An 18,172-nucleotide genomic window follows, 5' to 3' on the forward strand; every position below is an offset into this window, starting at 1 on the left:
ATAGGATTGCATCAAACTAAGAAGCTTCTTCACAGCAAGGGAAACAATCATGGAGTGAAGAGGCAACCTATGAAATGGGAGAAAACATTTGCAAACAATACATCTCAAAATGGGTTAATATCTAAAATATGTAAGAAACTCAGTAGTGAACAACAAATAATGTGATTAAGAAATGGTTAAAGGGATGTCAAAAAAATTTCTCAAGAGAAGACATACAAAGGGCCGACAGGTATATGAAAAAAATTTTCAGCATCACTAACTATCAGGAAAATGCAAATCCAAACCACAATAAGATATTAACTCATACACTATTAGACTGACTCATACACATTGGAATGACTATTTTCAAAAAGACAAAAGATAGCAAGTGTCATCAAGTGTGGAAAAAAAAGCCCTTTTACAGTTGATATGAATATAAATTGGTACAGCCCTGATGGAACAGTATTGAGGTTCCTCGAAAAATTAAATCTGGAACTGCTACATCATCCAGCAGTTACACTACTTGTTGTATATTGAAAGGAAATGAAATCAATATGTGGAAATATCACCACTCCTATGTTCATTGTAGCATTATTCACAATATCCAAGATATGAAATCAACCTAAGTTTCCATCAGCGCATGAATGGATAAAGAAAATGTGGCACATATAAATACAGTGGAATATTATTGAGCCTTAAAAAATGGAGGAAATCTTGTCTTTTATAACCACATAGATGTATTTAGAGGACATGATGCTAAATTAAATAAGCGAGGCACAGAAAGACAAATACTACATGATCTCATTTACATGTGAAATCTAAAAAAATCAAACCCATAAAAGCAGATAATAGGATGGTAGTTGGCAGGGGCTGAGGAATGGGAGAAATGAGAAGATATTGGTCAAAGAGTATAAAGTTGCGGTTTTGCAGGATGAATAAGTTTGGGAGACCTAACCTACAGAATGGTGGCTATACCTAGTGCTGAGAGAGTAGACCTTAAATGGTCTCATCACACAAAAATGGTGATGGACGTGTTAAGTGGCTTCATTATAGTAATCATTTCTTAATTTGTATGTATATCAAAACATATACAATTATAAATTGTAAATATATACAATTTTTATCTGTTATACTTCAATAAAGCTAGAAAATTTAAAAACAAAAAATATTTAAAAATAAATTTCTAATGTAAAAAAACTATTGTTTTTAATAAAATTAACTGTCTCTCACATTCATATAACATAGAAATAGAAAGCCATCTTTAAGTCTTAGAGCCAAATATTAAATATTTTAAATCAGAAAATTAAAGAGAAGAAAGTGGATGATAAATTCTAAAGCTGGATTATGAGGACCCAGATTTTGGAGATATTGGTGATATCATCCATTAATTCACATTTTAAAATAAATTTATGAGTGAAGCAAAGTTATAGAAATGTAACTGTATAGGTAGAAAATGACATAACTATTTTCAAATGATGGAATTGCTAATTTTTTTTATCTTTGTAAGACTGATTTTTGAGGTTAAAAGAAAAAGAAATCTAGCATCTCTAAGCATTTTATAGTAATAACATTTTCCAGGCAAGTCAAAGCACTGTTTGGAGAATTTCTACATGTCTGGCATTTATTAAACCTAAAAGTTAAAATTACTTTCTTTAGTTTTATTAGACTACAAACATTTTGTATTGTTTGTCAGGATAACTTTATATGGGATCTGGAAATGATAAATGGGCTTGTGATGAACTCTCCTGAAGGAAAGCCAAAGGGACTTTGGTTTCTGTCATATATAAAATATGGCGTTCTGGTTTACAAGGAGGTTGTCTTTGTCCACAGATCACTCTTGAGATAGAATCTGGGGCATTCTGGCCATCTCTGGCTATTTGCAAGTACAGATTATATTTCAGTTCTCTAAATGTTTTTGCTGGAAGAAAATCTGTGCACTTTAATCATAGTTTATTTTCATCATTAAGTAGTTGAAATGACAGTGAATTGAGAAAGATTCAAAAACAAAGAGTAAGACTTCCAAATCGTTATCTGATTATATTCCTAAGGAGCTAAGCACAGCCCCATTTAATTCAAGAAAGAGCAAATGAGCACCTTCTAAACCACACATGCTGGGCTTTCTTCCTCCCCCCTCCCCTCATATCTTGTATAGAAGTGGTGAGGCCTATATCAGATGGATTCCTGGGGTGCTAGGAAAGCAATAGAAGAGAGTGAGTCCCCTGGAGGAAAGGCAGGAAAGGGATATTCCAGGTAGATAGAAAGCACATGCAAAAGAAGTGATACTAAAATAACTGGAGTGAGAAAATATAGTCCAACTTTCTCATGTGCGTAGATACAAAAATCCTAAACAAGAGCAAAATATTAGTAAATCAAATGCAGTGATTCATAGAAAGTATAAAATATCATGATCACATTGGGTTTATTCTAGAAATGCAGATATGGTAAAACATTTAAAAATATACCAAAATATTTCACAATAAATGAGAAAAAATTATACGTCAGTAGATATATTTGACCAAATTCAATATCCAATCATGATTTTTAAAAAAACTTTGGGAAATTAGAATAGAAGGGATGTCTTTAATGTAACAAGTTTCTGAAAATAGAAAAACATGCACATGAGTAAAATCATGCTTAGCAATGAATTATTGAAACTTTATGCCTTGAAATGAAGAGTGAGAAAAAGATGCACATTCTCACCACTTATATTTAGTATTACACTGGATGTCATAGCCACTGAAGACAGAAATAAAAACCATCCCTATTTATAGATAACTTGATTGAATATATAGAAAAATCAAAAACAATATGGACTGCTCAGTTAGAATTAGTTAAGCAGTTCTAGAAGGTCAATATACAAAGTCATTTTTCATTCTATGTACCAGCAATAGCAATCAAACATAGAATATGAAGTTTTAAAGGGATATCACTTAGAATAGCTTTTACAATTCTAATGTTTCAGCATAAATCTAATGGAAGGTGTGTAAGACCACTACCCTGAAACCTGCAAAACCTGTTCATGGATTTGAAACCTAAAATATCATTTCTCACAAATTAATCTATAGATTTAGTGAAATATCTATTTCAACTAATTCTGGTATTCATCATTCTGCTGCAGAAACTGAAAAGCTAAAAATGCAAAGTAGGTAGCATTATTTTGCATGTGTATGTTGTAACAGGTACAGCATAGTTCAGGATCTGGCTGTTTCTCCAAATACTTGAGTCTTGTTGGTTGTGGCAGTGACAGTGATGGCAGATTATCTGGATGTGTCAATGTAATCACAAGAATCCTTCTACTAGAGGGGAAGGAGAATCAAAGTAAGAAAAGGGAGATATGGTAATGGATCCATGAAGTGGGATGATGCACTAAGTTGAAGGAAGAGGCCATGAGCCAAGGATGGTAGGTAGCCTCTAGAAGTTAGAAAAGGCAAGCAAACAAATTATCTCCTGAAATCTTCATAAATAACATAGCCCAACCAACACCTTATTTTAAATGTCTAACTTCCAAGATCATCAGAGTAAATTTGTGTGGTTTTAAATTATCAAATTTGTGGTAATTTGTTAAAGCAACAATAGAAAACTAATACACTCATTCGATTCATAAATATTTGTAGAGCAACTAATATATCTCGGACACTGGCTGGCTGTTGGGGATAAATGTATTAGCCCATTCTCACACTGCTAAAAAGAAGTGCCTGAGACTGGGCAATTTATAAAGCAAAGAGGTTTAATTGATTTACAGTTTCGCATAGCTGGGGAGGCCTCACAAAACTTACAATCATGGCAGAAGGGGAAGCAAACACATCCTTCTTCACATGATGGCAGGAAGAAGAAGTGTCAAGCAAAAGGGGAAAAGCCCATTATAAAACCAACAGATCTCATGAGAACTCACTATTACAAGAACAGCATGGAAGTAACTGCCCCCATGATTCAATTACCTTCAACTGGGTCCCTCCCACAACACGTGGGGATTATGGGAAAAACAATTGAAGATGAGATTTCGGTGGGGACACAGCCAAACCATATTAATATAATAGCAAATGAAAACTTGAAGAGGAGAGAATATTTTTAGTTGCATTTTATGAGGCCAGCATTAATCTGATACGAAAGCCTGACAAGGGCACTACAAGAAAAAAAATTACAAGCCAATATTTCTGATGAACATAGATGTAAAAATTCTGAACAAAATAGAAGCAAATAAAATTCAACAGCATTTTAAAAGAGTCAGTGATCATTATCAAGTGGAATTTATCCCTGGGATATAAGAATCATTCAAATATGTAAATCAATAAATGTGATTCACCATATTAACATAATGAAGGAGAAAAACCGTATGATCACCTCAAAGATGAAGAAAAATACATTTTACAAAATTTAACATTCTTTCATGATTACAAAAAAAGCTCTCAACAAATTAGGTATAAAAATAATGTAACTCGTCATTTAGCATTAAGTATATCTCCTAAAGCAGCACACCAGCATGGCACATGTATACGTATGTAACTAACCTGCACATTGTGCACATGTACCCTAAAACTTAAGGTATAATAATAATAAAAGAAAAGAAAAGAAAAAGAAAAAAAAGAGTATGAGAAAAAAAATAATAATGTAACTCTGTACAATAAAGGCCATATATGAGGAACCCACAGCTAACATTTAACCAATGGTGGAAAGTTGAAAGTTCTTCTATGATTAGGAACAAGATCCCCACTCTCTCCACTTCTATGCAATATAGCACTGGAAGTCCTAGCCAAAGCAATTGGGTAAGACAAAGAAATAAAAGGCATGAAAATTGGAAAGGAAGGAGTTGAATTTTCTCTGTTTGCAGATTACATGATCCTATATAGAGAAATCCTAAAGACTCCACCAAAAATCTGATTCATATCAGTCCATTAGAACTGATAAACAAATTCAATAAAGTTGCAGGATACAAAATCAACATGCCAAGATCAGTAGTGTTTCTATTCACTAACAAACTATTGGGAAAAAAAGATTAAGAAAACAATCTCATTTACATAGCATCATAAAAAATATATTCATGAGTAAATTTAAGCAAGGAGGTGAAACACCTTTATACTGAGAACTATAAAACAGGGATGAAAGAAATTGTAGAAGACACAAATAAATAGAAAAATGCCTGTGTTTATAGATTAAAAGAATTAATATTTTTTAAATGACTACTCAAAGCAATCTGTAGATTCAATAAAATACCATAATTCCAATGACATTCTCCACAGAAATAGAAAAAGCAATCCTAAAATATATATGGAACCACAAAAGACCTTGAATAGCCAAGGTAATCTTGAACAAAAAGAACACAGCTGGAAGCATCATACAACCTAACTTTAAAATATATTACAAAGCTATAGTAATCAAAGTGGCGTGGTTCTGTCATAAAAACAGACACATTTGCCAATAAATTATTGTCTTATGATATGTTCTAATCTAACCAGAAACACTGGCATAGGCTGGTTTTTTTTTGTATATGTTGTATTTGATATGTGTTTTGAACATCTACATGGGTATATCCAGTAATAATAGCTAACACTATACTTGTCATTATTCTAAGCACTTTTTATTTTTATTTATTTATTTATTTATTTATTTTTAGGGTTTTGTTTCTTTTTTTTTTAAGCACTTTTTATGTATTAACTCATTTAATTCTTGTAACAGTCCTGTAAATATATAATAGTTGAGGAAACATTTATAGATGAGGAAACTCTGGTATAAAAATATGAAGTAACTCGACCAAGATCACACAGCTGACAAATGGCAAAACTAGGATTTAAATAAAGCAAGACAATGTGGTTCAAGAACCAAAGGTGTTAAACCATCACATTTGTAACACCTATAGAATTTAAACAGAGTTTTACACAGGTATTTGGTCTATAAATATAAATTTGGTAAGGAAACTAAAAAAAAAATGGCATAGAAGCCAAGAAATTTATTTTTCAGAAAAAAGATAATTAACGTTGTCAGATATTAACTAATATCAAGAAGAATTAGGATTAACCAGAAATGCCTTGATTTGGTATTTTTATTATAAAAGTTTTCTTTTTTCCATTTTCGGAACACATATTGATTAATCACTATTTCTTGATAATGTGTCAGGTCTTTACACATATGTTTCTGCAGTTTATTTTTATTTTGAGTAATTTTTTCAGCTGTCACTAACCTGTTCATGTCACGGGCACCAACTCATAAACATACATCTCAGCTTACATTTTTATAATATCCTCTAAGACATAAATAATTTATTCTGCTTCTGCTGAAAATTTCCAAAATGTCATGCCCAGTGATCTTCATGGAATTAATTCTTGTCATATATTTATTGACATATTACAGGGCCTTCTATCACCACTGACTGCCACTTTTCAAAACTAGAACCATTATTTCAAGTGTCAGGGTACTGGTTACATTCATTCTCTTTGATATAAACAGATATTTTAACTGGTAGTTTTATCGAAATGTTATTTTTGAAAACCTTATGAATCACATATCTATTATAAGCAAAATTTTAAGATTAAGATGACGGCTATTTTATCTTTGTCCCCTTGTATCTTGAACAAGTATATACTTAGTATTTGTTGCATGAAGTAATGAGGTATAGAATTCTATTTACTAATTATTGTTTTCTTAATCTGAGTAATGAGAAATTGTTTGCACCATGATTACAAATTGGTAGCAAACTTAGCAAAAAAAAATGTATCAACATTATTTGTTGAACACCAATTATATATCATCATCCTGTTCTTAAATCAACATAGTCCACTGAACTTTCTACCCCTCTCAGTAATTCTCTCACTAATGCTTAATTATTGTTACCCATGGCTCCATTCTTTAAACACTCCTAATACAGCACTCATTCACTCAGCCTCAGAGAAGAGTGGACCACTCATTGTCAAGGGCCATTTTTTTAATACACTGTCATAGGACCACAAATCTGCTATGAACAGGATGAAGAATCATATGAATTAATATATTCTGTAAGTTTGTGATCACTTGATTAGTGTCTGTATTCCCCAATAAAAGAAAAGCTATGTGAACAATCATGTCTGTTTTTACTTAGCATTACATCAACCAGATGACACAATTTAAGTGCACAAGGTATATTATTTAAAAAAACTGAAGTTAAATTCATTTAATTTAAATGAGGGATCATATGTTAAATCCTAAATGTTATAATTTAAAAAATAAAGGTTAATCTTATCCAGATGGGAACATAGCTATTTATGCTACTGAAAACACATGTGATCATCAACCCAAGAAAAAGGCAACCATAAAACAGGATTTTTTTTCCTCATTGAGTCAAGATTAGGTAGTCACAAGCTGAAATCTTGGTTCCTTCTTTGTTATACTATTTTCCTACAAACGTTTCTTTAAATGGTCTTAGAAGCTGGGAGCCAAATGTTTTTAAAATTGAATAATCACTTTTTCACATGCCGTATTTGTGTTCATATTTTGTGAATCCTCTAATGACTCATTTAAGTATTTACTGCGCCCTCCAGGTGGGCTTTCTATAGCTTTCCAAGGCATGATTTAAAAATATTAAAAATAATATAAGATTTTGTGTTTGCCAAACTAAAGAAGTTTTGAAAATAAAATGTGAGACTCTTTTTTTCCCATCATAATTTCTGTTTCTGTATCTAAGGCCGTTTAAGTAAACATCTAAAAATGGTTTTTATAATGGTAAGAGAATCATGAATTTCATTTACATATTTACTGTTCACATACTGCTGTGCTGGTAATGGCAAACGCAGAGTTTATTCAAATAGTTGTCTTTGAAACACATATAAGAGGTCAAAGAATATCCAGGTGGTTCTGAGCCCTTTAGCAGACACAAATACACACAAAATGAGGATTGGAGATGGATTTCTGAAATGCCCTTGGGATATGTAATGCCAAATTATACCTGAAAATTCATTCTATTCAACTCAGCAGGCTGAAGTAGCTCATCAATGTGGTGTAATTATAACTAAATAGGAACAGGAAAGGAATTAGGAGGACAGGATTGCTGTGTATAATACTTTTATAGACAGGCTGAAATGAATTCCATTAATATATAATGTTTTATGCACATTTTAAATTGGAAATAATTAGAAATTTTGGAGTAAAACTGTTGATATTATTCTTAGAAACAAAAATATGCTGAATATGATCCATAAATTGAAATTGATATTTTTTAAAGTCCATAAAGAATTACATATCAATAGTATTGGTCTTTGTCTATTTTAAGCGTTATATTTTTAAACTATGAACAAATCTTCTTAATGTCTAGACCAACATTTTCAAAATTGTTTGGTTATGTGTGTGTATGGGCACCTAATTTTCTGACATAATGTTATCTCTTTTTAATTGGAAATTTGCTCTGGGTCATTCTAACCTACTTGATTATTTTCCCTGAAGAACATTCTCCAAGTCCATAATGGACCTTAGATTAGTGCAAATATATCATTTCAGTGGACTTCATGCACTGATTAGGCTTTACTTGAATATCTTTAGAATCACAATATATGTACCTCTAGATTTTTTTTTAACTTTTAAGTTCAGGAGTGAAAGTGCAGGTTTGTTATACAGGTAAACTTGTGTTATGGGGGTTTGCTGTACAGATTATTTCATCACCCAGGTATTAAGCCTAGTACCTATTAGTTATTTTTTCTGATCTTCTCTCTTCTCCCACCCTCCACCCTCCAAAGGCCCTAGTGTCTGTTTTTCCCCTCTATGTGTCCATATGTTCTCATCATTTAGCTCCCACTTACAAGGGAGAACACACTGTATTCTTTATCTGGAGTATGAGGATAGGTAAGTATCAGAATGTATTCTCTATTGAAATCTCACATATCAAATATATTCTCCCATTGTCTGACACTTTAAAAGCATGTATATTTGCCAAAATGACAATAACTCCAATAATTCCAACTAAAGTAAAATCCTAGATCGTGTTCTCTATTCTCAACTGTTTTCTGAATTTGGTTTCTTTGACAATTAGTTTTTCAACACATGAGATAGTGGTATCATGAACTGGGTACAGCTTTTGCAGCTCACAAACTTACACACTCCATCTCTGCTTCTTTCTTGCAAGCTCTTTGAACTTGGCCCTTGAACCTCAGTTCCCTTATCTGTAGGATGAGGACTCCTACTTCGCATCACTGCTTTAAAATTAAAGCAACATAAACAGAATCCCTCACACAAAGCAAGCACTTAATAATTGTTCATTTTTATGATTCCATTTAGCTTCTGCAATTAATTAGGGAGCTATTTTAATTAAAATACCACATCTATATTTAATTCATTGCTTACATTATAAAGCTAACATTAGTGAACTCTAGGGGTGATGATGTAAAATTATAATATAGAGTCCCAATGATAATAACATATATTCTTTGAAGCAGAATATGCAAGATATCATACAGTGGAATGCGGAATCCCAATTCATCTTTTTTTTTAGCATCATGTATTTATTACCTGCCTCACACCAAGAAGAATTTGTGCCCCACTACCACATATATAAAATAAAGTAGAAATACAATGAATTTTATATAGACAAAACACAGCAGAGGAAAGAAACCCCACAGAATAGAAAGATGAAACCGGATGCTCTAGTTCAGAGTCCAGAAAGAAGAAAGTAAGGGCAAGTTTCAGGAAAGACAGATGTTGACTAAGAATCAGCCAGTAAAAGAGAAAGGCAGAACTCTGAGAAGTCAGCAGTGTGTACAATAGGATACTTGATAATTTATGTCTCTGCCTTCCTCTACTTCACGTGCCACTTGCTGGTCCCCACCATTGTCCTGAGTCTTCTGTGCTTGGTTAAGAATTTTCTCCAGCTACAATCTGGCCACTGAAGAAAGACGCATCCTGCAAACACCTCAGAACCCTGTTGTGCTAGGAAGATTTACCACTCACAACCCTGTGGCTTTTAAGATAGGTAGGTAGGTAGGTAGGTAGGTAGGTAGATAGATAGATAGATAGATAGATAGATAGATAGATAGATAGATAGATAGATAGATAGGAAAAATAGATAACAGATAGATGAATAGATAGATAGTAGATAGATAAGTGTGTATATCCTATTCTGTAAACTCTTTCATAGTAAAATTCTATGCATAATTTTCATGATCACAGAAACTAATATGACTTCAAGGATGTTTTAATTTCTTATCATGATTCCCTATAAACTCAGTACTATCCCTTCATCTTAGGACACAGTGGAGATTCTCTGAGACAAAAGTTGTGAGCTACTGAGGAAGTATTTTTTACAAGTAAAAGATCTCTAGGGAGCATGGTACAGCAATTCTCCCACATCATGCTTGTCTAGTCTACTCCGGCTGTTATAACAAAATGCCATACACTGGGTGGCTTATAAACAACAGAAATTTATTTCTCAGAGTTCTGAAGGCTGGGAAGTCTAAGATCAAAGTGCTGGCAGATTCAGTGTCTTGTGAGGGCCTTCTTTCTGGTCAATAGAAGGCAACTTCTCTTTGTGTCCTCAGGTGGAAGAGGCAAGGGATCTCTCTGGGGTCTTTTTAATAAAGGCACTAATCAGATTTGTGAGGGTTCTGCTCCCATGACCTAATCACCTCCCAAAGGCCCCACCTTTAAATACATCACAGGAGGGATTAGGTTTCAATGTACTAATTGGAGAGGAACAAAAACATTTAGACCATAGCAATGCACACCTCCAATAAACTGTATAATCACTTCCATATGTCTGTGAGGTAGTTTGTTGCAGATGATAGTACCTTTTATGTGGCTATCATCCAAAAAGAGACCTTGTACCTTTTTAGGTTCAGGATTATTTACATTATACCTTTAAGGTAAAATATAGCCAACATTTATTAAAAATATATTGAAGGGAGGTAAATTATTTACATAGGCATAAATAATTTGCTTCATACTTTTATGTATAATCGCTAGGAAATTAAAGACATTTTTAAACTCTTTTGTAACCTTTAAATACTTGAACCCATCCAAAGGATATGATAAAGAAGATCGAATTTCATTACCCTTAAAACACTGCAAATTTATCCAAGTATAAATGAGAAAATCAGGCAACCAAGAAGATAAAACTAAGTCTGGATAATCAAATTTAGGCTACAAAAAGATAAAACTCAGATAAAATTTAATGGAAAGCATACAAAGAAAGAGAAGCAACAAAAGCAAGAATGCTAAAAAAACAATTACCACTAAGGAGATGCAGTAAAAAAATCAATTGTAGTAATTTGAGTTATAAAGGATAAATATTTTAGCTGTATTTAATACCTGTAAGTATTAAATATTTCAGAATCATAATAATTGTGAAGATTTCTTTGACATTAATGCATAGGAAACTGGACAAAGTCCAAAGAAATGAATAAAGACTTAATAATAAAACCCAATTATAGTTTTAAAAAAAATGAAAGTCTCTTCCAGGTACATAAAAAAACTGAACAAAACTAAGGAGTACAGAATTGATTTGTTTGCTTATTTCACTTTTAGCAAGTCAAGAATAAAGAAGTATCCTTCTGGAAATCATTATTTTTCCCTAATTTGAACCAATATCACAAATGAAAAGTTGGACCAAACTTAAGGAAGTCTTTTATTTCCTTCAATTCAAAAAAGAACAATGATAAATAAAGTAAAATGAGGTGTTGAATGAAATGACAAGATGTTTTTAATATGATAGCCATTAAATATTTTAGTAACTATTTTTAGATTATCTACTTACAGGACAGCACTTGACTTGGGGCGGATGGATGTGGGTCCAGATCTCCAGGCAGTTGTCAAGACAGCAAGTAATTTAATATAGATGAGTGTCAAAGACACAGATATATATTTGTTTAATTGCTGAAAAGATGGATTGGTGATTGTGCTGAGGTTGAAAATTATTTGGTTGTTATCCTTGAAAAAACCTGAGGAAAGTATTCATATAAAGAATTCATAGGAATTGTCTGAATAAGGAGGTGTTTCAAAAGAAGGAAGCATTTATCTCTAAGAGGAGAAAAGCCAGTGTTACCACAGGGGCAGCTGATAAGATAAGGAGAAAAGGGTAAAAGAAGGGTCCCACCCATACATCAAGGTGCTGGGTGATATTAATGACCTAGGAGAAAGGTTAACTGTGAGTAACTTTACATCTAAATCTGATAAACATTTTCTGTTCCTACCTGAGAAAGGAGAGTTGAGATATCACTTCCTATCACTCTTGGAAGCCCTGATTGAAGCCCTTGCTGGGAGTACATGGTCCAAATTGCATAAGTTCATATACCTCATCTTCCTTCAGTTATCTGTTCAGCAAACTTATAGGAGCTGTCTGGTCTGTATCGGAGATCTGTAAATGAAGAATTTGGGCAACAGAACTTTGTTGCGTCTTTTCAGTTTTAATATTTAATTATTCTAGCAATTCTCTGAAATGGAAGCATCATAAAATTCAAGTTAATGATTTCTATACACTCTATATACAGTGTCTTGACAAAATTCTTAGAAGGTTTATGAAATTCAACACATGTTTTAACTTGAAAACCAGGTAAAGATGTCAGTACTCTGGATGAGCTAATAATTCGATGCATTTGATATTCTGGAAATATCCAGTCAGGGTTTTATTTGGAGGAAAGGATGAGGGCTGGAGGATCAGGAAGAGAGGGGTTGAGGTGACTCCAGTAAGACAGGGTACTCATCCCTGCTGCAGAGCTGAGAAGGCCTGTTCTGTTATCCCAAGTCAGCTCTGGCTCCAAACTTGAATGTCCCTGCCAGGAAGCCAGAAGCCCTGCAGTCAACTGGATTCACCCCTCCTAGAAGGTAGTTTAGCACAACTAGTTGTTGTAGAAACGTGTCTCTTGTGGGGTCTCATCTCCTGTTTCCTGCACAACTACTCAGAGTATCCCTTCACTTCACATGGCATGTTATGTTGAACTGTCTCTGGAGAAATATTAGCCAGATTTTAATCAGGACACTATGTCTTGCCCTCTGTGACACTTTATTCAGACATAACCTCTTAGCTTCACTTTACTGAAGCATCAAATAAGAATGATGATAATAATAATAAAAATGAAACCAATAATAACAATACATACATCATAGGACTGTTTTCAATGTTCAGTGAAATAATGCATATAACACTTAGAAAAGACCTCAGCACCTAATGAACATTCTCTAAATTTTAGCTCTTTTTAAATCACACAGCATTCACTTCCTGTGTCGAGTTCTGGGAAACATTATTTCCTTGGTTTCAATACATTACTAGTGACACCATAGAGCCCTTTTAGGTAAGTTTCCCCTAGAAGCTACCTAGTACATTGCCACTTAATTCAGCCCTAAATCATATTGGCCTAGTTCCTGGTAAAATGCTCTCAACACAACTATGTAAGTTATGCTGTGTCCCTGACCATTACCTCTATGTGTCCTCATTTGGCTAAAGTTTCCCCATTTTCAAAATTGGGATAGAGATACTCAAGTAACAGAAGATTATGTGACATGATGTATATTTAGCACAGGGCTAGATGCATAGTCTCTCTTTCTCTCTCTCTCTCTCACACACACACACATACACAAACACACACTCATTCTTTCCCTTTCTCTCTTCCTCTTTCCCTCTCCCTCCTATCTCACTCTCCCCTCTCTTTCTTCCTTTTCTTCCTCTCTCTCCTTCCTTTCTTCTATTTGTTATTCTATTACTGTTAAAAGGACAGTTTATATTATACACTTATATTAAAAGTATATATGTTATAGGCTTTTATTTCTACTGATTCCTTCCATCAAGAAAAGAAAGGTATAGATACAATTATTTGATTTTTAATGAGAATTCATTTATCCCAATGTATCAACACTCACTAGATTTGCATTTTAAGTGTGGAGTATGAAGATCAATTTAAGTAAAAGAAAAGCAGATTGTAGGGAGTAGATGAGGAGAAAGTTTGTTAATTAAGGCATCTTTTGGCCTCTGTTGTTATGGGCATAAAACTGATTTTGCAAACAAAACAACTCTAGCCCATTTGGGATTCTTGAAGAGGGCAGGAAGAAGAGTGGGGTGCCTGGATGTGCCCCTCTCTTCAACTTCTCTCTCTGTCCCTTATGTCTATATTTTTTCTTCCTACTTTCGGAATGAAGGTTCCCCAGGTTCCACTTTCACCAAGGACTCTGCTCCCCCTAAGCCACTGCCCCTGCCTTTCTCTCACCTGCCTACCCTACAGCGGCATGGTGCCCATGAAGTTGGCTTGTATTCACCGGGTATATGTGAGGTCTCCAATTTTGCTGGCCTCAGCCCTCCAGGATTCGAGCCACTAGGCCCAGATGTGAGGTTCAGGAGTAGATGCTCTCAATGCACTGAGGTGAGAAAAGTAACATAAGAAAGGATTGAGGAAATGGAAATCCTCTATATGGAGCCTAAGAAAGTCAGCCCTGATATAAGGCCTGGAGGAGAAAGGTGAGCCAAATATTGACAAGTACAAGTCAGGCTGTTTGTTTTAGTGTGTATCTGTTTATATATACATGTGGATTTTAATGTGTATAGGTGTGATGATCGATGAGGCTGGAGGGTGGGGGCTTCTTGTACATATGAATGAAGTGAATTGTCACATGGTCTTTCTAAAAACTGTTCAGATTGATATTAATTATAGATAATGGAGAATTAAAAATGTGAAAAGTGAAAAACTACAAATTTGTCTGTATATAACCAAATAATAATGCTAATATCAATGACATTTGAGTCATTAGTCCATTACTGCCTAATCATCACCAATGTTATTCATATCATAAATATATACCACCTAAAACAGAAAAACTGTTTTAATTTTACTGAATAGCCACAGTTTTCATGCCTTGTTGGTCTTATGGCATTGGTGTCTAAGCAATCAGCAAATAGCATTTATAAAGGAGACATTGCTTATTAAATATGGCTTTGTTCCTGTGAATTTAAAATACATCACTAGATCTTCATACCTGTGAATATATATAATTTAATCAAAATCTATATATTGAGAACTCATATAATGAGAGAATGCATTCAAATTAACACTGGGACTAAAATATGTGAAATGACAAGTATTTTAATTCTATAAAAAAGTTACTGTAGTCAATAAACATGAATTGGCTCTTGTCTAAATTTATTGAAAAAGAATTTGTGATTGTATGGACTTTATCACTGAAACTTGTTTATTAAAATTCATTCATGGCCAGGCATGGTGGCTCACACCTGTAATCCCAGCACTTTGGGAGGCAGAGGTGGGCAGATCACCTGAGGTCAGGAGTTCGAGACCAGCCTGGCCAACATGGCAAAACCCTGTCTCTACCAAAAATACAAAACTTAGCTGGGCATGGTGGCAGGCACCTGTAATCCCAGCTACTCAGGAGGCTGAGGCAGGAGAATCGCTTGAACCTGGGAGGTGGAGTTTGCAGTGAGCCTAGATGGCACAACTGTACTCCAGCCTAGGTAACAGAGCGAGACTCCGTACCACCACCCCCCAACACACACACACACACACACAAAACAACTCATTTATTCCACAAATGTTTATTAAGAGCCTACTTTGTGCCAGGCATTGATCTAACCTCCGGACATACATCTCTGAAAAAAAATGAAGTTTTATCCGCAGAAATGTATGTTCTAATAGGAAGAGAAAGACAGCAGTGGAATGTATAGTAATACAGACACTGACTATGCCCTAAAGCAAGATATAACCATAGGGGTCTTTGACAAACAGTCTTACCAAAGAGTTTAGTTAGTCAAAAGTCAAGGACGCTGAACAGAATATTGCTGAAAACTTATAGAATATTATTCTTGGTATCTGTGGTTATGAAATGTAATTATTTAAGTAAAAAAATCCTTTACACTGAAATAATGCTTCTATGAAGAGTTATGGAGATGATATTTCCCGCTACTAGTAGGTAGCCTGGATTTGTTCACACTTAAAAAAGAATAACTTTGAACAGCTGAGTATCTCCATTTCTGCTTCTTGGCAAGAAGGTGAAACTTAATACATAACAAGGAAGTCTTATGACATAGAAATTTTTCACTAGCATGTGGGTCCTTCTGTATTTTAAATAACAACTAATTTCAGACACCCTAGTCAGCACCCAAAGGTGTTTTTGAAACTATGTTCTCATTTGGAGTGTTTGGGAGAGGCAGTGTTCCTGGGCTTCTGCTGAATGCCAGGCATTGCTCTCAGAAAAGGACAGTACAAGCCATAATGAAGGCAGAGCTTCCACCTTGTCCACTTGAGTGACAGTGTGAAACATATTCAGATGGGGATATGTCCCAACTACTGTCAAAGTAGAGAACTGAGGACTAAACTGAGGCCCCAGGGGTTGGGGGTGGGGGAAGCTTCCGGAGAGTTTTCTTGCAAGCAGCAGCAGAGTGCCTGCTACATAGTAGGCACTCAGTGAGCCTGAGAACATATTGTGTGCACCTTCTATGTAAAGTTCTGGGGATATAAACGTGAAAATGTGCAGTTTCTGTTTTCCCTGAGAAGTACAGACTGGGGAAATAGACAAAACTAAAATTGATAATTGCTTTAATAATTGAACATACAAAGTGTATCAGAGATTCTCAGAAGAAAAGAATTTAGCAGAGTTTCAGAATAATATACAAATTTCAATATTCTATAGCGGTTAAAAGATATATGAACCCAATTTTTAATTTATATAAATACTAAATAAGGTTTTTATATTTAGATTTTCAGTTTTACGGTTCTTGCTAAATATATGACTCTATTCTTAATCCAACATTGCTTACGGACAGCAGTTTAGTAGTACAGATTTCATTAGAGAACTTAACTGCTATAGGCTGGGGGGAGGTGAAGGAAATACAATTTTCCCTAGAAGATTTACATTAGATAGAGTAGTTACAGGCTGTAGCATCTCCCCTGTAATTTTATGAGAATGGTATTACCCTGGCTTTCACTGTGTGATTGCTGGTTACCTTCTGTCAGTGAGCAACAGTCTTACTGCAAAGCAGGAGCACAACCCGTCTCTTTGTCTCCGTGGTCAAATCAATTACTTCTTAGAAAGTCGAATTTTTTTTCAAAATGACCATGTACAGGAGCAAACGCAGACATCAGAGATGTAAGTAAAATCTGACCCAACTTTTTCATATCACTGGGGTAGGGAAAACATACTTGATTTCTTAAAAGACTCATTATGACTTCTTCAGATACATCCTGGTAGTAGAAAAGATACTGTAGCTTTTCTCACCCTAACCTTTATCTTTATTCCTGTAACATGCATGAAAGATGTTGAGGGCAGAGGGGATAATTCGCTTGTTACTATGGAAACCTTTGGAAAGGTTTACAAAATCAACAGAGAAACAGATCAAATGCAATTTCAGTCTAGCTCAGCATCCTTCATTCAGGCATGATCACTGGACAGTTCTCTTTTTTGCTTTTCTAGGAGTGATGATTTTCTTTCCTGGAAGTCTATTGAAAGGTTTGGGAAGCTAGCCTAAAACTTCTCTTTATTCATCCAATTTCAATTACAACTCTTAGGGGGTAGAAAGCAGTTCAGAATGGAAGGGAGAGAGTTAATTGTGAATGACAAGCTGAATATTTAACAGGATATTCATTGCCAAACTTCTTGGTCCAGAGCATGCTAGTGCCATAATTCACTACAGGCACCATTTCAAAGGGTTAAAAGGAGTCATCTGCAGTCACCCCTAAAGGAACTGATTCTGGCTGAAAAGGAGCAGCACAATTACCCTGGCGTAAAGTCCAGAACAAAGATTATTATGGAACTGAAAGCTATCAGGATCTTGCTAAAAATCAAAAGATTGTTATAATAACACTATTTTACGGTAAAGCAATATGCCTCTCAAGAAAAGCTTTACAATCACCTCTCTCTAGTAAGTTTAACTCTTTATCACTTTATCTTTTCTATTGTCTAAAGTAAGTAATACCATATTTAGCCCAAAATGGTCTGTCAGTGTCTCTATTTATCGTCATAGACAGGTAACGGCAACTTACTCTGTACTCAAAGTCTGTACTTTTTCATTATTTCTTTTGATGTCTTTAAATGTTATCAAATATTTTGAAAATCAAAGTCTATCAGTCACAGTTATTCTATCAAAAAGCCAATAAATCATAGAAAGATAATTTTTAGTGTGATAATTTATTCTTTGGTCTGTTTTCACCTAAGATCTGAAAACTAACGTTTCTCCTGTTCAAAGAAGTTCCATGCACCACAGAAAGCTCTGAGGGCTAGGCTGTCAGTTTGATTCTGCAAGCTTGATTGC

General features: G+C 34.4%; 1 protein-coding gene across 9 annotated transcripts in view; it reads left to right on the top strand.

Moving 5' to 3' along the window:
• Positions 1 to 18,172, top strand: part of RALYL (RALY RNA binding protein like) — a 722,957-nt gene that overhangs the window by 490,065 nt on the left and 214,720 nt on the right. For 2 of the 9 annotated variants that reach the window (XM_054498890.2, XM_054498891.2), the window contains exon 1: positions 16,876 to 17,010. The exons of the other annotated variants lie outside the window; for them this stretch is intronic. In XM_054498890.2, coding sequence (XP_054354865.2) covers positions 16,974 to 17,010 — 37 coding nt within the window. In that variant the 5' untranslated portion in view covers positions 16,876 to 16,973. Of the gene's footprint in view, positions 1 to 16,875; positions 17,011 to 18,172 lie in introns of those variants that run through there. 9 annotated transcript variants of the gene reach the window in all.

This window comes from Pongo pygmaeus, chromosome 7 (genome assembly GCF_028885625.2).
Source record: "Pongo pygmaeus isolate AG05252 chromosome 7, NHGRI_mPonPyg2-v2.0_pri, whole genome shotgun sequence".
Lineage (NCBI taxonomy): Eukaryota > Metazoa > Chordata > Mammalia > Primates > Hominidae > Pongo > Pongo pygmaeus.